This window comes from Talpa europaea (assembly GCF_964194135.1).
Source record: "Talpa europaea genome assembly, chromosome: 8".
Classification (NCBI taxonomy): Eukaryota; Metazoa; Chordata; class Mammalia; order Eulipotyphla; family Talpidae; genus Talpa; species Talpa europaea.
This window is the reverse complement of record NC_140075.1, coordinates 26020378-26040937: the sequence shown is the minus strand read 5'-3', so window position 1 is coordinate 26040937 and position 20560 is coordinate 26020378. Positions and strand designations below refer to the sequence as shown.

The following is a 20560-nucleotide window of genomic DNA, read 5'->3' as shown; positions in this document are numbered from 1 at the left end:
TTCAGTAGCCTCAATTCTTTATTCCTATTTGGGGCAGAGTAATTAAGTTTTTATTGCCTGTAGAAGTGTGCAGTACATTCACTTGAATATTTGACTGAAGCAGAAGAATGACTCAAGTGTTGTGTTCATGTAATATGAAGCTGCAGAAGGAATTGATGACTTTTAAGCCATATTATGTTTTTAAACAAATACATTATGTTTGCACAAATACATTTGCATCTGTTTTGTCCAATGTAGAATTTTAATTATTTAAGGAGGAATAATTAAATGAAAAATTTTAATAAGGTGATTTCTTATATGCAGATGCTTGATTTTAAAATGTGTAATAGTGATGCATCTATGTACATTTAACTTGGATTCTTAAGCTTTAGAGTCTTATAAAAAGCCCATGATGATGTTGTCTTGTGTGTAATGTTATTTATTTAGCATAGACATTAAAAGTAACTTTATGGAAAGTGACTTGCCTAAGACTCTAATGAAATTATAGTACCTTTTAGAATTTGATTCAAATTGTCAAGCAAATCTATCTAAATTTATATTAGAGTATTAGAAATTGCCAGTCTTTAAGGAAAAAATATCAATAGAGGGTATTCTTTAAATATTAGAGGACAGAATATGCAGAATATGCAGGCAGACAGAACTACTGAAGATGGCTTTGCAGACCAGTTATTAAAATGTCACATTGAGATGTTGGAGCAGAATAATGTTGCACACCTACTCAGTTGTCACACAGCAATCAGACGTGTGTGTGTAATTTCAAGTAATCAGACAAATACTACTTGTTAGTTCTACTTGCTAGTGCATTTATTTTATAGCTTTTCCTGTTTCTGTATTCATTACCTAGAAATCAGCCCTTTCTCAAAACTAATATTTGACCTCTATAAAGATTAAAAATCTGTAGATATGAATAACATGTTTATCTGATATAACAGGTTTATAATATAAACAATGTGTTCCAGATATTTGTGGTATTTCTAGATATTGAAAATATTCATGGTACAGATAGAAGATATTCATAAACTCTAAGATACATATTGTCTGGTTCAAAGTAATTTTTTTAACTTTTAAAATAATGTCCTTTTATGTCCATGGGAATTGGGGTGGGCATGAAATGTTGCATTGGAAGGTTAATTAAGAAGGCATTGGAAATTTAACTGCACAAGCCTGACTTACTGACTTTTCTGGGAGGTTACCAGTAACAGTATTTTTTTTTTTAAATCACCATCTCTCACTCCCACTGTTGTGAGCGTGAAGTTTATACAGATTTAGTGCAAGATTATAGCTTAGAAGTGTGTTAATTGGGAAGTCAGGAAATTTAAATTTACTCCCGATTTAGTTCATTTTTTGTATGGGAGTGGAAATTTGATCAATCGTCTACATATAAACATACGTAACAAAGCTATGGGTGCCTAGGATGTGCAGAAAGCTTATTTTCACTTTGTTACAAGTATAAAAAAGGATTTAATATTAACTATCATAAGCAACAATAGAATTAATTGGCTTGGCGACATTCTCTAATCACTAAGAAGTTAATAGGATTTTGATAATCATCAAGGCCCATGGTATATAGGATAGATGCTTTAAAATGATGAAATTTCATATGAAATATACTTTTATGTGTTTCAGTTCTCCAGTCAGCACAAAAAGTAAATTGTTATGATTTTGCCACTTTCCCAAGAACAAAATAAAGGTAGCAAATGACAACGTTAAAGCAAAATTCAGAATTGGAAGAATACCTTAATTTGTGCAAATAATAAATATTGATCCCCAGCATGATCTTTGAGTCTAGAGCCAATAGATAGTTCCTTATCCTGTTGATTTAGCACGAATTAAGCAAAAAGCTGTGAACAAGAATACCATGGAAGAAAAAGCACCAGGAAGGACGTTTGGCTTTAAACCAAAAGGCACATACAGCCTTTCGTGTCTTAAATTTTGCGGACCCATCTTCATTGCATAAAATTTCTGTAGCTGATGATAGATTTGAAGCTTACAAAGATCTGTATTCTAACCTGAGACTGAAACACTTTACTCGTCCTTAAGTCTTACAATCTATTTAATGTATGACTACATTTCAGTTTTTGTATTTAAACAAAATTCAAATGTTCAAGGTTGCACATAGGTGCTCTATAAAAAAAAAAAAAGTGGTTCTCCCTCAGCAGTGTACTTCAGTCCTTCTGCCTGCTCTGCTCCCCGCTCTGGCTCTGGTGAATTCTCTCACCCTCCCGTGCTTCTGACTGTACCCAGTGCATGTATAAACAAAACAAACAAACAAATAAATAAAACATGCCTCTATTAAAAAAAAAAAGTGGTTCTACCTGGATAAATTTCTACAATGTGCTAATTAATGTGGTTTCTCTTCAGAGTAAGGAAATTTTGCTTGCTAGTTGGTATGGAAGTTTGTTTTTTTTTTTTTTAAGATTTATTTATTCATGCATACAAGAACCAGGGTACAGGTCAGATGTGCGGGAGGGTGAGAGGATCCACCAGAGACAGAGTGGGGAACAGAACAAGCAGAGTGACTGAAAGACACTGCTGAGGGGAGCAGCAGGTGAGTCATGAGAGGTCTGCGGCGCCATGTGGGATTCTCACCAGCCGGTTGGGATCGAACCCACGCTGCAGAGGCTGTGAACAGCCTCACAGGGCTGTGCTCAGCTGCCTGCACTGCCAGGGAGGCCCTGGTGTGGAAGTTGAATAACACTCAACTAATATTCCTAGAGGTTTTCATGTGCTCTTGGTGTATCACTAACAGGCGTTTCCTATATATTAAACATCCCCACAGTCTTCCTGGTCAATGCAGGGGCCCTTGAAAGCACCCTTAGATGTTCCCTGTCATCACCATCACTAAAAGTTCTTAGGATCTCTTCATTTTTGTCTTACATTGCACCATTGCCCCTTCCTTCTTCATAATAGAAGATTAAGAAAAGAAAACGCTACGGGGTGGGGGGAGATTGGTGGCAACATTTTAAATGTGGATCTGCAAGAAGGTGTGGTACATATACACCATGGAATATTACTCAGCAATCAAAAAAGATAAACTCATGCCGTTTGTAGCCACATGGATGGCGCTGGAAGGGATCATGCTCAGCGAAATAAGCCAGAAAGAAACAGAAAAACACTGGATGGTCTCATTCTTAGCAGGAATCTAGAAAACCTAAATAAGGGACCAGGAAAAGACTAATTATAATAAAGTAAAAATCAAAATCAGCAAGCAACTATAATCTAGAGACACACTACGGGGGAGTCAGGGGGTGTGGGAGGTACGGAAGGATTAGGGTCAAAACAAGGAGGGTGGGAATTGTATGGGGAATATAACCAAGGAGAAAATGCATACATTGTGCAAAAATGAAAAAAGATGTAAGAAATATATAAAATAAATAAAATGTGGATCTGGGGCGAAGGACAGAAGTGGCAATCTGACATATCTGGATAATTGCTTTAGAAAAGGTGGGGTGTGGGGCGAGGAGAGGAAGGATTAGGGTCAAAATAAGGGGGTGCAATTGTATGGGGACTATAACCAAGATGAAAATGCATACACTGTGCAAAAATGAAAAGTGTAAGAATTATATAAAATATTTTTTTTTAAAAAAGGAAAAGGTGGGATGTGCAACTGGAATCGCAGGAGGAACGCGACTGGTTTCGGGGCACCCCTAAGCACCGGCCGGCGTCCTGCCGCGGCCTGCACCTGCCGGGGGCGGGGCGGGGCGGGGCGGGGCGGGGCGGGGTGCGGAGGGGTGACGCGCCAGCCCGCCCCCCACGCGCCGCGCGACCCCGCGAGCCCCGCCGCCGCCGCGCCCCGGCTGCCCTTGGTGAGTCTCGCGCCGCGGCCCCGGCGCCCCCCTAGGTCGGGGGGTTCGGGCGGGGGGCGGGGGGGCGGGGGTGTGCAGGCCTGAAATCCTGGGAGTAGACAAAGGACGGGTGGGGGGCGAGCAGGTTCAGCCAGAAATAGTGGGGAGAGGGGCGGGAAGGAGATGGGGTCGCTCGTGGAACCCCAGCGGCGCCGGCCGGGGCGCGGACGGGCCGGGAAACGTCCCAGCGGCCGCGGGGGATGGAGCGGCCGGGGCTGCCTCCCGCCCCTGCTCTCAGGACCGCGGGCGCGGCTGCCTCGGTGCCTTGAGGCGCCAGGGCAGCTAGGAAAAAAAAAATCTTTTGCAGGAAAATAAGCTTCTTAAAATACCCGTTTTCGGGAATGAATTGCACGCCCCGAAGCGCCCACCCCACAATGGCAGAACAGGCCAGAGTAGGCGCCACCCCGCTGCCGGGAGCGCCCCCACCAGCAGCTCCCCAGCTGCAGAGGGAAGCTGCGTGGATATTGCAGACCTCTGAGCATGGACACCCCGGGCTCGTGCTTACCCCACTCTTGCCTGTTCTGGCTTCCCCATCGCTGCCCAAATGCCAGCCTCCAGATCCCCGGTGGGTGGTATGGCCAACATACTAGCCACACAGGGGGGCTGGCATTGTGTTGCGCCCTGTTTCGTGTGTTCCCACACTTGGCCTCACAGCAGCCTTTCAGGAGTCTGTGCGTCTGCAGAGGAAGAAGCTGAGGCATTTGCTTAGGATTATCCAGCGGGTGCTTGGTGGAGCGAGGTGCCTCATCTCCCCTGCAGGCTGCCTGCTGGCCTGAGCTGAGTGTTTTCATCTGCTCAGGATCTCAAAAGTCAGGTGTTCATTAAGCTAAAATCTTCTCTCCCCTCCATTGCTAACCTTTCCCTTCTCGGCCATTTGTGTCTTCCTGTCTCCTTCCTGAGAGTCTTGTTGTCCTCCAAGATGTCACGCTTCCCCTTCCTTTCTCAAAATTGAGGCAGGTTTTTACTGTTTATTTTAAAAAGGAGGGAGAAAGCCATGGGATTAGGGGTAATGCAGAACTCTCAGGGACCTGCAAGGATAAGAATGAGTGAGCACTGCCACTCCAGTCTAGTCTTTCCGAGAACGCTAATCAGAGGGAATTGGATTTGTAGGACAAAACTGCACAAAATTTGTACAAAACAGTCCCAGACCGGTTTTTACGCCTTCCACAGCCAGCAGGGCATCTTTGGGATTTTTCATTGCTGTCCCTTTCTGGGTGGTCTCCCTAGAGGGATTGCTCGATGCATCATCACAGTTGCCAATTGTCACCCAGCAGTGGTGTTTTCCTGCAGGTTAAAATGGTCTCCAGGATGGTCTCCGCCATGCTGTCTGGCCTACTGTTTTGGCTGACATTTGGATGCACCCCAACATCTGCTTATAGCCCAAGGACCCCTGACCGGGTCTCAGAAACAGATATCCAGAGGTTGCTTCATGGCGTGATGGAGCAACTGGGCATCGCCAGGCCCCGGGTTGAGTATCCAGCGCACCAGGCCCTGAATGTTGTGGGCCCACAGAGCATCGAAGGTATTTGCTGCATTCTGCCAGTTTCCATTAGCTCTTTAAGTAATTAATGCATACTGAAGCCACTCTGCTTCCTCCCTGTTTTCCTTTTTTTTTTTAAAAAAAAAAAAAAGATTTATTTATGCATACAAGAACTGGGGTACAGGCCAGAGATGCAGGGTTGGGGGTGGGGGTGAGAGGATTCACCAGAGACAGAGCAGGGAACAGAACAGGCAGACTGACCAAAGTACACTGCTGAGGGGAGCAGCGGGCGAGTCAGGAGAGGTCTGCTGCGCCATGTGGGTAGCTCCCTGGCTGGCCTGGGATCGAACTTGTGCTGCAGAGGCTGAGGATCGCTTCATAGTGTGGTGCTTAACCCCCTGTGCCACCAGGGAGATCCCTGTTTCCCCTTCATATCCTACACGGTATTTACCTGCCCCCATCCACGTGAGGATGGAAGTGCTGTAAGAGCAGGCAGTTTGTCTGACTGCAGCCCAAGCCCCTAGCACAAAGTCCTGTACATTAATATTTATTGTTGCCTCTGATATTTATATTGATTGAGTGAACAAAGAAGTATCTAGGGTTTTCCCTAAAAACAGATTAGAACCCAGATCCACATCTTCTCCCAGAATGATCTTTGGGGAGTCATGTCCCTTGACTAGCTGTCAGTTAGTGGCTGTAAAAGTTTGTCAAAATATAGAAACTACAGGAGCATCATCTAAGGGATGATGCTTTATCTGACCAAGAGGAGAAAAAAGAAGTTCTGACACTGAGTTTGTGTCAAAAGCTTTTAAAAATATTTCTAAATGTAACAAATATTAATTGAATTGTTTTAAGTTGGTGAGACCATGCCCCCTAATTTTTTCTAAGTCCACAATTTTTTCTATGTGCTTGTAACCCTTTTCTCAGAAAGCACTGCTCAGTGGTTTAATGATTTCGTTCTGGAGAGACTCTGAATTTAGCTCTTAGAGGTGGTGAGTGTATCACTGTTGGAGCAGCTGCTTTATTCCATGCCTTGTTTCGTATCCTCTTAGACCCTGGATGATTTTCTTCTTCATTGAGGGGGGAGTTCTAAAGCGGTAATAGGATGAATTAAGTCTGAATGCATGAGATCCCTTCAAGTGTTTGCCCTTGGGTGTGAGTCTTGAGGGAAAATGTGAATTCTTTCTCTGCTATTCTTAAAACACCCACCCAGCAAATGCTATTCCCTGTGGGTTGTGGATCAGTCTGCTTGGGTCCGTGATGTTCTGGTAATGCCATCTTTCCCGGAGTCTTATGGACACCATAGATATTGTTAATATATGGTTTCCATTTGATTGCCCTTTGTTTCATGCCACTGAATAAAACTAACATTTGGGACTGTGGTCTATGTACATTGACCTTTGGTTTCAGGAATGGATGCCCACAGATCACTAGCATCAGCAAGCATGCAGTGCTAGCCTAGGCTTGCTTCTGAACAATCAGGCAGGACTTTGTGCCACCCTTTTGAGGATAACCTAGATCCGTGCAGCACCTGCCACCTGTTACCTCAAGCACACCCATCATTTCCCACCAGCTCTTTAGAGACAGGAAGTATCTGCCCTTTTAATGATGTAAATGCTGGTTACTCACCCAGCTGTTGTCATGGAGAAGGCTTTCTGAGTCTCCATTAGTTCTCGAGGCCTGATCATCTGTGTGGAAAAGAAGCAACTGCCTAACCATCACGAGCAGAGGTTTAATTGAGGCCTCGTTTCCTTCCCCTGGTACCAAATATTTGTTTAGCACTGACTCTACGCCAGGCAGGGTGTGGGAGTCAGGGGCAGCACAGCCCTCAGAGTCAAGGTCTGGGGATGGAAGAATCGGGGCAGGGTTATTACAGGGTAACGTGCGAGTTAGATGGTAGATGCTCAGATGGGAAGTTGCCGTGGAAGCCGACCTTGGGATGGAGGGGGGGTGGCTATAAGGAACTGCTTCTTTGAAGATGCAATATTGGACTTGGGTTTTGATATTTGAATAGGAATTTATCAGAATGGCAAATAGAAAGGCATGCAGTGTAGGAGAGCATGCCTTAAGACAATGCAAAATTAAAAACTCTGTTCCCATTGTTACCCTCGGGGCAATAGGAGGTCATAGCCATGTCTCCTGAAATAGTGGCTGTGGAAGGGGTAAATCTTGCTTGCGTTTTCATTTTTTATCATGGCGTAGAATTCACTACCCATTTATTTTGTCTCAGTTTCCACCCATCCGAAGACAGTTTCTCAGTCTCACCAGGCTGAAGTCCGGTTGTTGGCCAGAGAGGCAGTCCTGGCCGGGCTCCAGGCCGTCCAAGCTCAGGAAGGTTACTGTCAGAGGTCAGTTTCTTAATGTTGTAGGTCTGTGGCCCTCCTTTTGTCTTGCTGGCTGTATGAGGGATCCCTCTTGGCTCTAAGAGCCCCCTCAAGTTGTAAGCCACGGGTCCTTTCTGCTTCCTCGAAGCCAGAGAGGGAATGTCCCTCTAGTCTGCTCATTACAGTGTCATGCAGTCGTGCAGAGACTATGCCACCCCCTCTGCCTGTGGAGGTGTCTGTATCCCTCTGGCTTCACAGGTGTCACCCCTACTCAAAGGCAGAGGATCACGCAGGGCATGTACACCAGGCTGGGGCTCCTGGGGGTCATTTAGAATTCTGTCTCTGATAGCTTGGATGAATGCTCACAAAAAATAATCCAAAGACTGGGGGCAAAAAAACCAGGAAGAAACCTGAGTTTTCCCCCAGGCCTGGACCTTGGCATTTAATGTGTTAGGTGGTCTAATAGATGTTCATGTGAATATAGCATCTTTTCAATTCCCATTTATTTATCTGGTTTCTGTGCAGACTTCGCTCATGCTAGTTCCAGAGCTTCTATGTAACTAAGCCCCTTCTGACAGGTACATTTTGTGCCTTCTCCAACATTTATTTTAAGATTTTCTTAGGAAGGAACAAATTAGAATATTTTATTCTAAGTTTCATTGAATGAATACACATAACACACATTACCTGGTATGAATTTTAATACACATTTAACCTGGGCTCTTCCTAAAAGGCTGGATTTAAATGCACACCCCATCATTTATTCGGGTTATGAACAAATTGTCTAGGAGCTAATCTTTCACTCAGCTTGGGCGTAGGATTTACTTACCTGCAGGCAGGTAATATGTCGGGTCAGAGAAGCAAGAATAAAGTGTTAGTATGAGTGACCGGAGTGCTGTGAAATCACTTCCACATGAGTCCGCACATCCTTCTAGATGGCAGTCGCTGGACTCTGGGTTCTTTCTGGGCAGGGCTGTTCACTGCCTGGTAAATGGCACAGAGAGGACAATTAGCTCATTTATTTTCTATTCTGATTTATTAATTATATGATCCTTAGATTTTATTGATTTCATTATGAAGATCTATATTACCTCTCAAATATAGGATTATAAACTTGCTTTCTCATAGAGAGCATAGTAGAAGCAACATTTGCCTCCCCACAGCCTGCCTCTTTGGCATAAGACTTATTTTAGATTGTTATTTTTAAGAAACTGTAATAGACATAGGACAAGCTCTGAACTGAGTCAGAATTACCCCTTTGTAAGAAATATTTACATATATGAAGGAACCCTCCCTTTGAAAGGGTGCCTCCTGCTGCACCTGCCGTGGGAAGAGGAGTGTGACCAATTCTCATCTCTCGTCAGTGGAGAAGGCAGTAATCAGTGATGTCCTTCTTGGTAACCTCCCTCCACGCCCCCACGCCGGCATTACTTGTCGTTAGCTGAAGATGTTATTTAAGGTGATGGCTTAGACCATTCCAGTCAAGTACGCACGCCTCCTAGGTCTCACCCATGTGTAAATGATATATATGAATTATGAAGCTTCTGTTTGTTTCTCTTCCATCCCTACCTCTGCCATTATGTCATGCACGTCCTCTATCCTAAGGAGTAATTTACAATATTTCTCCTTTGATCTCATGTTCCTTCTAGTAGCTTTTCTTTTTCTTTTTCAAAAGATTTATTTATTTTATACATACAAGAACTGGGGTACAGGCCAGAGGTGTGTGTGGGGGGTGAGAGGATTCACCAGAGACAGAGCGGGAGCAGAAGAGGTGGACTGACCAAGACACACTGCTGAGAGGAGCATTGGGCGAGTCAAGAGAGGTCTGCTGCGCCATGTGGGTAGCTCCCCAGCCAGTCAGGGATCAAACTCGTGCTGCAGAGGCTGCAGATCCCTTCACCTTGCTGAGACTTAACCCCTTGTGCCACCAGGAAGGCCCACAGCAACTTGACACCTTTGATTACACTTCCTCCACTCCCTTTTTCTTGTAACCCGTTGTGGTCCACTGTTCCCACCACTCCTTTGTCAAGTCAACAAGTATTTCTTGAGTGTTTTGGGTACCAAGGAAGTAAACATGAGCCTCATGGACTGCCAGAGCAGAAGAGAGAGAATCCTCAAATAAATAAGTAAATAATAAGTCCAAGTTATACGTGCTATAATAAAGCAAAGGAGGGGGCAGAGGAAACCATTTAATATACAGGGTGGAATTCCTGAGTCAGCTAAGCAAAAACCTGAGGTTGAGAGGGCCTTCCCGGTGGCACGGGGGTTGTAGTCTCAGCGCCGTAAAGCTATCACCAGCCACTGCAGCACGAGTTCGATCCCTGGCCAGGGAGCTACCCACATGGCACAGCAGACCTCTCCTAACTCTCCTGCTGCTCCCCGCGGCAGTGTATTTCAGTAGATCCACCTCTTCTGCTCCCCACTCTGTCTCTAGTGAATCTTCTTACCCACCGCAGTCCTACACCCCAGTTCTTCTATGCAAAAAACAAAAACCAAAATATAACCTGAGGGTTGAGTGAGCTGCATGGTCTGTGCAGGAAGACATTCCAGCAGAGAGACAGCAAGTGCCAGCGCTGGAAGGTGGGAGCAAGGAGGCCAGTGTGGCTGACTCCCAAGGCCAGGGAGATAGATCGAGAGACAGGTCAGGGCAGGAAGGGGTGATGGGAGGCTGGTGTGGGGACAGAGCATGTAAGGTCTTACAGCCTATGAGGACTTTGGCTTCTTCTGAGTGTACATCTGAAGTCGCTGTAGACTTTGGACAGAGTGATGTGATCAGCCAACTTTGAAAAGGATCACTCTGACTCAAAGTATGGGAAAAGTGTTCCAGTTTTCTGGAAGTATTCCAGTTTTCTACAAGAGGAGCAAACCGAGAATCTTGGGGAAAGTCTCAAGGTCAGCTTTGCACATGTGAATTTTCAGATGCCTTTTAGATTGTTCTCCCTGAGACTGACCACCAGCTTCCTCGCCAATTTCACCCATGCCCTCTGCCTTCATCCTGCCCAATCCATTCCCCATGGATTCTTTCTTGTTTCGATGCCAAGGTGGCACCCCTTTGGCCGTCATTCTCTTCCCCTTTCCTTTAACTATTTCTTCCCAGTTTCATTGCCATTTTCTTCTGCTTTTCCAATGCAGCCTTTAATCCCCAGTGTCTCCAGACCTCAATGCTGACTCCACATCTCTTATTCTTCTGAATTTTATTCATTATCTTGCTCGAAATGCTGATGGTTCCAATGCTGTATTTTCATCCCAGGCTTCTTTCTGTCCATAGGCTTATGTGAATTACTAAGTTGGCAGGTGCGGGTCTTGAGTTCTCTGCCACCACCTTCTAACCTATCTGTGTCACTGTTCTAAGTGAATAGCACTGCCACTTAACCGTATGTGCAAGCTAAAAACCTGGAGCAGTCCTGGATTTGCTCCATCACATATGATCCCCAAATCATAATTTCTTTTCTGTTTCTAACATACACCTGTAATCTGCCTGCCCTATCCTCTCTCACTCTGCTCCAAACACCCCACTCAGTACACCATCATGTCAAATATGGTTTTTTTTCTGTCTGCTTCTATTCCCAATTCCTTTCAAATTATTCTGCACAGAAGAGGCAGAATTAAACTTTGAAAGTTTCAATCCAATCAATGTCATGGTTAATGGTCTCACTCGTAGCAGGAATTTAGAAAACCTAAATAAGGGACCAAGAAAAAGACTAATTATAATAAAGTAAAAATCAACATCAACAAGCAACTATAAGCCAGAGACACATTATAGGGGGGAGGGGAGGAGAGGAGGGATTAGGGTTAAAATAAGGGGGGGGGTGCAATCATATGGGGGATATAACCAAAATGAAAATGCATACATTGTGCAAAAATGAAAAATGATGTAAGAATTATATAAAATAAAATAATAATAAAAAAATTTCAACCAGGGGGCGTCCCAGCCTCCCTAGATAAAAGGAGCGCCTTGCTGGTGCTGTCACCTATGAGGATGAAACTTCTTGTCCACCCTCTCCTTCCTCTGCTCCACCTGCCCCGCTAGGCCCTGCACACCAGCCCTGTCTCGCCTCCAGGCATTCACTCCTGTGCGTATCTCACTTTTAAAGTCACTGACTCAGGCATCCTGCCAGGGCTGCTTTTTCTGAGTCATCGCCATTCTCTGTCAGTGTCTCTTTTTTTTTTTAAGCTCCATAGCATTTTTTTTTTTGTAGCTTATAATACATGTTTATTTTCTTCTGTATTGCTTATTTTGCCACTGAATTGTATGCTTCCCAAGCCTATGTCTGCTTTATTTACTGCTTTATACCTAGAAACATAGTAGGCACTCAGTAACTATTTCAGGAATGAATGTAATATCAGGGGAAAATAAATATATCTGGCAACAGTTAGTCTGTACATTCTGTTTGACATTTGGATCTGTTGAGACTTTTTTCTTTTCAATTGAAGTAAAACACTTCCATTTCTAGCCTGTGTTTGAACATATTAACCTAGAACTAAGTTTTTGTTTTGAGTTCAGTGATACAGTCTCAGCAAAAAATAGAAAGAAAATGTCTATTTAAACTACCTACGGGGCGCAGGACTTTTTGCAGTTCTGGAACTAAGTCAGCAGGGGGCCCACTAGGCTAGAAATGTCCCTTAGAGGATGCCTGAACCCTCCTGCCAGCTTCCCAGTGCCTAGTTGCTCTCATGGTCAGCTGGGAGGAAGACCAAATGCTTAACATTAGTCCTGAGAGGCTCTGGGGTTATTTTTTTTTATGTCTCCATAGCACCTTAAGCATGACTTGTATAAAATCCCAGTCCAAATCTAAACAAAAACAAGTGAAGACAAACAGGGATTAAGTTGGTTTTTAGAGAAGAAAGCACATTTAGGTGGCACGAAGACCTGGGGTGTCTCGGCTACACTGTGCCATCAATGCCAGGCACCAGCTACGTGTATATTGGCAACTTTTTCTGGCCTTAGTTTTCCATTGACATTAAGAGGGGCTTCAGCCTACTGTCTTGCATACACTAAGTGGGTGCTGTTAGCAACTAAACTACAGACCTGACTCCTCTCACTTTAGGATTATCAATGGCACTACCTGGTTTTGATCATAATGGCTCTCCTTTTGTTATAGGACAGGGAGAGGGGCAGCCCAAGCCCCGCAAACCTGCCTATTCTAAATGGGTTCTGCCATCCGCCGCATCAGCACAAAACATAGGAGACTTTAATGGGAAGGAACTTTAATGCAACTAGGAAACAATACAGGTAGGGCAAAGAATCTAGTTTCTAAATCAAGCACCCAAAGTTACCCGTCCCCTCGTGGGTAAAAGTCCATTCAAATGGGATTGGCCCAGAGCAAGGCCCCAAGGCCTGCCACAAGTCTAAAGCATCTTCCAGTGGGGACCCACAGAAAAGAGTCAGAAACAACCAGACAAGCCCGGAAGGAAAAGAGCAAAATCAACATCAAGATAAAAGCTGTCATGGTCATCTCCCCACGGGTCTCACCCACATCTGTGTCACCCAGTCCACGACCAAAAGACAAGCGCAGCTTCTTCACGTGTCTCTAGGCTCCATGTGCCTCCTCCAGGTCTCCTTCTGGCTCCATCCTGCTCCTTCCTTCCTCAGTCTCCTCTGCAGCTTCTCCTCTTCCTGTTCAGCTCCACCCTCCCTTGGGTGGGGCAGGGAAGCTGGAACCTCCCCCTTTCCTGGGACCACCCTGTTACACTTTGAGAGTTTTCCATCATCCAGCCAGTTAGCAAAGTGTGTTTTTCAGCAGTGCCTCTCTCTCCCCCCAGCCACCCTGAGGTTCCTCGTGGGTCTCTGTGACATAGCTAAGTGGCATTACATTACCCCTCAAAACAAGTAAAGCCACCAGCTGTCCAGTGATTTACAGTCATTTGCTGTGGGATAGAAATTCTTGGGAATCAGCACTGGCTCTGTTACTAACGGTCACCTTGGGCAAATCCAAGCAGAAAATGTGCTCTCATTTTCAGAATACTAAGCCTCAGTTAAACAGGGGCTCCACAGTGCCACCGGCTCATGCTTCCCACAGTTCTAGACCACCAGACCTCTAGCCTTGCAGTAACACCACATATCAATTCTCAGTGATAGGCATTTATAAATATTGACATTGGATGGTTCCAAATGATTTTAAACCCATGTTGCCAAAGATAAAAACACCAAAATTATTTTTTGTAGCACTGACCTTTGGTTCTTAACTTTTTATTTCAAAATAAAGAACCAAAATTATTGTCTTACTAATATCAGGTGGAGAAAGTTCTTTGTAACATGAACCCTATTTGAAGGGGCAGATCCTAAGGAGAACCCACCATTCCCATCTGTGGGGGAGCTGCAGTGCCCCCGATAGACCACAAAGTGGCGACTGTTGCCTCCCACTTGGAGGTTGAAGGTACAAGAGCCTTAACCATGGAAGAACAGGAGCCAGGCCTCACAGAGTTTCTGGCTAGTCTCTCTCTGCAGTTGGAAGGAGTGGGGCTGATTCTTGACGTAGGTATCCTGACTAAAATCTGTTTATAGGTTATCTTCATCCTGGTGGAACTAATGAGAGCCTTTGAATGGGCTGGGGTTCCCTGTTTGGCTCGCAGTCATAGGCCTATGGCCCATGTTTACAGTGAACCAACCCTGGGCTCGAATCCTTTCAAAAGTCCCTGGATGACTCCCAGTGTTCTGTCTGGAGCCATTGCATGGATAGTGGAAAAGGAATTCAGAAGAAACAGGGAGAGATGGCAGATGGAGAAGGTACTGGAAGACTCAATACGGAGGGCCAGGTAGAAGAAGAATCGGCAAAAACAAGTGAGGAAGATTGGCCAGAAAGGAGAACCAGAAAGACACAGCATAAAGGAAACGAGGAAAGAGCCGGGCATGTCCAGATCAGCGGAGACATCATGTGACATAGGGCCAGTGGGAGTCATAACCCTGAGTTCTCTGGGGCACTGTGGACAGAACGGGGTCCATGGATACCAGAGGCACACGCGCAGGCAGGCAGGGCAGAAGAAAGGATTTAAAATGTGGCCCGGATTGTCAAGTGATGGAGAGAGGGAGCCATAACTGTAGAAGGATCCAGAAAGTGGAGTGACATAGAACCAAAGAAGGTTTTTATTTAGACTCTTTTTTTAGTTTGGGAGTGATTTAAATTGGTTCCAGGGCTCATTGGCTAGAACTCAGTGGAGAAAGTGAGTTGAAGGTTGGAGGGTACAGAAGAATGACTTAATGGTTAACGTTCCTCAGGAGGAGGAAGGGGTAGAGCTGGGCACAGGTGGAGGCCTGGGCCTAAGGTGTGTGCTCCCTGGGCGGTGGGGCAAGGCAGGGGTGCATGCAGGTGCAGTGAAGTTTGGAGGTTTGGGCCTCGCTTTTTTCCAAATACCCTGCTATTTCAAGCCACCTGCCCAGAATTTAAATAAGAATGCAAGACCAAAATGTAATCAGCTTCCCGAATCTCTCTTCTTTTTATACATGTCACCTATGTTTTTTGATATTTGGCAATTTTAGGCTATCATGGTTTTAAATTTTTGTGAATGTCATCTAATGGCTCATCATTATTCAGCATATTAAAACATTTTAAATGTAGATAGCAAATTAGCTATCTTGTAGGCTGTCATCCAAGATGAAAGACCTATAGTATCACCTTTGTCTATTTTCTTTTTTGCTTCATAATAATAAATGTTTTAGTGAGGCATCAACCAAGAGCAAAATGGCAATGATCTTAATGAGTTGTTGGGGAATGTTACGTGTGTGTCTGCTCTGACTGCAGCAGTGCTCAAAATCAGCACAGGTCCTCTGCTTGCACAAAATGAGCAGTGATGTGAATGCTGCCCAAGTCTCACTTTGTCAAGAATCACAATTTCAAAGGAATTGGCTTAGCAATTGTAAACAATGCCTACTGCATTGTAGCTGATAATCGTTTGATTGTAGCTGATTGTAGCTGCATTGTAGCTGATAATCGTTGATAATCGTCAGCATTCTTGATCAGAATCATTCTTTAATTGTATGGACTTTGAATCATGTGAGATCTTCAGTTCCTGGCTTAAACATAGGTAACTGTCTTTTTTTTTTTTTTAAGATTTATTTATTTTATTTATTTATACAAGAACCAGGGTACAGGCCAGAAGCGTGGGAGGGTGATAGGATTCACCAGAGACAGAGTGGGGAACAGAACAGGCAGACTGAAGAAATACACTGCTGAGGGGAGCAGCGGGTGAGACAGGAGAGGTCTGCTCACCAAGCGGGTTGCTCTGAGGCCAGTGGGGATCCAACTGGCGCTGCAGAGGCTGTGGACAGCTTCACAGTGCTGCGCTCAACTGCCTACACCACCACGGAGGCCCTAAGGTGACTGTCTTTTCATGGCAAAGAGCCACAGGGAAAGCCAGCATAGTCCCGGAAGCAAGTCCACTGTGATGAATGGTGATGCCGGTGCCGTCTCTGGGACTGGACTTGGGAGGAGTTTCTTTCCATCCAGACAGGAGCTGAGTGAGCCTGTATTTTCATGGAAGTCGGTAGAACCTTCATGCATTGGTCAGATTCTCCAGAGAACAGAGCACATGAGCTATTTATATATTTGAACATTTTTGAATATGTGAAAGTAGTGAATACTTAAACATTTATTTTTTGTCTCTCTGTTGCTGTGTCAGAGAGAGATTTATTTTAAGGAATTGGCTCGTGCAGTGGAGGGGCCTGGCAAGTCTGAGGTCTGCAGGGCCGACTGGCAGGGTGGAGCCCCAGGGAAGAGGTGATGTTGTAATCTTGGGTCTGAAGGCAGTCTGGGGGCAGAATTCCTTCCTTTTCAGGGAACCTCAGTCTCTTCTATTCAGCCTGTGATGAGTCCCACTGACATTCTAGAAGACAGTCTGCTTTACTCACAGTCTGCTGATTTAAAGTGCTTTCCAGAGGGGAAAAAGGGTGTGCGTGAATAAACCAGATATGAAGGGTCAGTTGTATGGAAGGATAGACTTGGGCTTTTTTTTTTAAATTTTTAATTTTTTACATCATTGTTCATTTTTAAACAATATTTGCTTCCCCCCACCCCCTCAGGTGTAATCCCCATAGCGTTTCCTTCCCCAAGGCACCCGTGCACCATCACCTCAGTCCCCTCTGCTCCTCCCTGCCTCCCTCTGATCCCTCTCCCTCCTCCTCCCCTGCAGGATGTCTCTGGTTTGTAATTGTCTGTTTTTGCTTTGCTGTGTTTTGTACTGTTATTATTTTTTACACTGATGTCTTATTGGGTTCCCCTATATTCCCGCTATAAGTGAAACCATCTGATATTTTTCTTTTTCCTCCTGGCTTATTTCACTGAGCATAATTCCTTCCAGCTCCATCCACGTTACTGCGAATGGCATGAGTTTATCTTTTTTGATTGCTGAATAATATTCCATTGTGTAGACCTGGACTTTTAGTGGTGAACTCAGTGTATTACATACAGATGTTGATTTATAAGGACGCACCCCTGAAACTTGCATGATATATAATGAAATGTCACTTCAATTTAAAAAAATTTTCATGTTAACATATCTAAAACATACCTTCACAGCCACATCCAGACAGGTGTTAGACCACCAAGCCAAGCTGACATACCAATTTAACATCACACCAGAGCCGATGTGACCCAGTTGCTGTCAAGCTATTATTTTCTATGGAAAATGATTTAATCCACATAAAGACAGTCTTCTGCTCAATTACATTTGGAGCGTGAGTTTGTCTTCATGTGGGGTATACCTCTTTATTTGTTCACCTCTGGTCCACAAATTGTGTCCAGGCATCATATCTCCAAGCACCGTATCTCCAGGCCCTGCACACTGTATACAGTAATTTCCTTGCCACAGGCAGGGAGGGCAGGTGTCCTGCTCACATTGATCAGATACGGAAAGAGACTCTCAGGGCAGTGACTTATCGGGGGCTGCGGCTTGCGGGTTCCAAGTCTTAGCCAGACCCAGGTGTGTTCTGCCCATGGCTCGTTGCTGGCCCTGCTTTGAAGTTGCTGCTTCTAGACCCTGTGAACTGGCACTTACAAAAGAGGAGCACTCGCTCCTCACTGGACTGTCGGATCCACAGGCACAGACATGAGGTCGACCTGTTTTTTAATCTGCAGTGCCAGGCACTTAATAGACACTCGCTATGTTTGGAAATACCCTGGCTGGGCACTTCTTTAAAACAACACTGACTTCTGAGAAGCCAACAAGTGAGACTAAATTATTTCCAAGATCAATTTGCCCATAACACCTCTAAGAACATTTGGAGCATTTTAACCCTGCCAATCCAAGATTTGCTGGCTTTTCTCTCACTTGCCTTCAGGACCTCGACTCCCTGCCCAGCGCCCTAAATATTTCTAGAGATTCCAGCGCATACCATGTGTATGCCCCTGAGTGTGAGGAACCGATCCCATTCCGTGGGACTGTTGCCTACCTCTCCTGTCTCCTTCTGGGCACACCTTGGCCCCCAGTCACTGAGCTGTTACAACCTCAGGAAGCTCTATATTGGGTACGCAAGGAAGCCAGAGGGAGATCCCTCAAGCTCCCAAATCCTAGAGAGTTTTTAGGAAAACCATTTTCTGTTTTACTGCTCACGGTTCCCCATAGCACCCCGCCCCATGCCCACTCGTGAGCTTTTGTAAGATTCACCCAGGGGCTAGGGACAGCTGAGTCCCGGCACCAGAGGGGCTGAAAATCCCTTCCTCCTGTTGACCACGCAGGCTTGATTGCTCCCTGTCTCGGGTCAGGCAGCCAGACTCCTTTTTCCTTCAGTGTGAGATTTTCCTGGTGGGAGCTCAGTTCCTCAGGCAGAGAGGCTCCTGGCAGGCGTCCTCGCAGCCGTCCCATCTGAAGCCACAGTGGGCTCAAGCCAGGGCCTTGTTTCTCGTTACCTGGGATGTGCCATCTGGAAAAAGGGTGAGGCCACGAGAAGCGTGCTGAGTCACCGGGGAAACCACAGAGAACAATTTTCCACAGATAATTGACAAAGTGGATCATGCACATGTAGGAAATGGAATAGTGGTAGCTAAGCTTTATGTAATATTTTATGGTTTGCAAAAATACTTTCCTGTACCCTGTCTCATTTGATATAACCTTTATAACAGTTAAAGAAGTTGAAAGTTGCCCACAGTTACACAGCTTGAGCTTTACGAGTTATTGGCAAGCCAGCTGTGTTAGATTTGTATGTATCTCTCCCCAGCTGTCTTCTCTCCCCGTAGACTTGTATAATCCTGTGATATTTAGCTGAGAAGCTGTAATAATGCTGGGAGTCGTGGTAAACCACATGCGGATTTGGGCAGATGGCGTTTCAGGGACATGAGGCTACAGGAAGCAAATTTCTGACAAAATGCCCTCTTGGAACAAATTGATGCAAATACCTTGGGCACCACGGTTCGTAAAGAAAACGATTGGAGCAGGCTGGAAGAGTTTAGCAGACCACAGCTTGGCACCACAATTAAAACTAAGCATGCACTTTGACCACGGCGAGCCACGTGATTGATGTGGGCGAAGGGACGCGTGGTGTGGCTGGTGGGGAAGGGTGGCCGATGTGTGGCATGACAGGAGAGACACTGGGCAGAAAGCCCTGGGGTTCTCGTCCTGCTCAGCCGTGTCACGCTAAGCAAGTCCCCTAAACTCTGCAGAACTTGTCTTCCTCAGCTGCAAATGGAGATCAGCTCTCCAGGCCCGTCCCAGGGTGATTATGACAGTCAAATGGTGCGTCATTGTGCTTTGGGCGATACAGAATGTCACTCAAATACAAAGCACTTCTCTCGGTCTTCTTTCATCCTACACAGATATCCGAGGGTGTCCATGGCTTCCTCAGGGCTTCGCTGGGAAAACTGTCCCCAGTGGCTGCATGTTAAACTTTGCAGGAACCCGTCCCCCCGCACCCCAATCTTGAGACGTGCTCTACCCCCATCAGTGTGGCGTTTAGGAGTGAGGAACTTGTGCCTGCAGCGAGGATGGATGCGGCCTGGAAACTGGAGTGAACAGCCACTTTTCCATCCTCCACTCTGCCCTGTTCTGGTCCTTGTGCTTGTAGCTGTTCATATAATATTTGGCCATGAACTAGGTTATAGGAGCATCTTTCGGGTCAAAGAGACCATTTGGCCAGCGGCCAAGCCCCAGGTGAAGTGTGAGCACGTGGATGCAGGTTTCGGGGCGAGGCGGGGTGCGGGTGGACAGGACAGCGTGCTCCCCGTGCCTGCGCATCAGGGGGGCCGCCGCTGACACCCTGCCGGAGCCAGGTGTCCTCCCAAGTCATCATCTGACACATCCCCACTTTAACTTAGTCACTGTCCAGTGCCTGTTACGCACCTTGGTGTGTTTTCAAAGCAATAAACACTCGTCTCATTTCTTTTCACGGGCTGTTTGTGAATAGGTACGAGTGAGTAAGCGAGATCTTTTAACCTTTTAGTAAAGGTTAGATTCTGACCAGAGGAATTGAGTCCTTGGACAGAAAATCAAGGCTGAAACTGGGTTAGGTTGATTTTCCCATCTCTATTCCCTGATGTATTTTCCACGGGTGCTCGGCCTGGAGGCACCCTGAGATGGAAGGGTGACAAGCTAAGAGCATCCGGAGGGGGGCCAGCTCAGCCGGCGATCACCAGGGAGCCACAGAGAGAAGGAGCAAGACCCACTGGGCCTTAGAGTCTTTGTTTGAGGAACCTGAAGTCTGAGTGAGCTAGATTAGAAGCAGAGAGCCCTTCTGTGAACCAGTCAGTCACTCCTGGGGGGCTCTCCAGGGGGGAGAAGGGGTTGCCCCCAGGGCACAAAGGTGGGATATAGGTCATGGGGACTCAGACTCAGGCAGGACAAGGGAGAAGAAATACACTTTTCAGCCAGAACGTGTTGAGTGCAGGGTGGTCTTGGGGGAGAGAGAGGAGGGGATGGCAAAGGGTGGATACTTTTTTTTTAAAGATTTATTTATTTATACATACAAGAACTGGGGTACAGGCCAG

General features: G+C 45.6%; 1 protein-coding gene across 5 annotated transcripts in view; it reads left to right on the top strand.

Annotated features, from left to right (window-relative positions):
- Positions 1-5141: 5141 nt before the first annotated feature.
- Positions 5142-20560, top strand: part of LOC311175979 (neuroendocrine protein 7B2) — a gene marked incomplete at both ends in the record, with an annotated part of 53799 nt that continues 38380 nt past the window's right edge. For all 5 annotated transcript variants that reach the window (XM_084241249.1, XM_084241247.1, XM_084241248.1 and 2 more), the window contains one exon: positions 5142-5367. In XM_084241249.1, coding sequence (XP_084097375.1) covers positions 5142-5367 — 226 coding nt within the window. The remainder of the gene's footprint in view (positions 5368-20560) is intronic.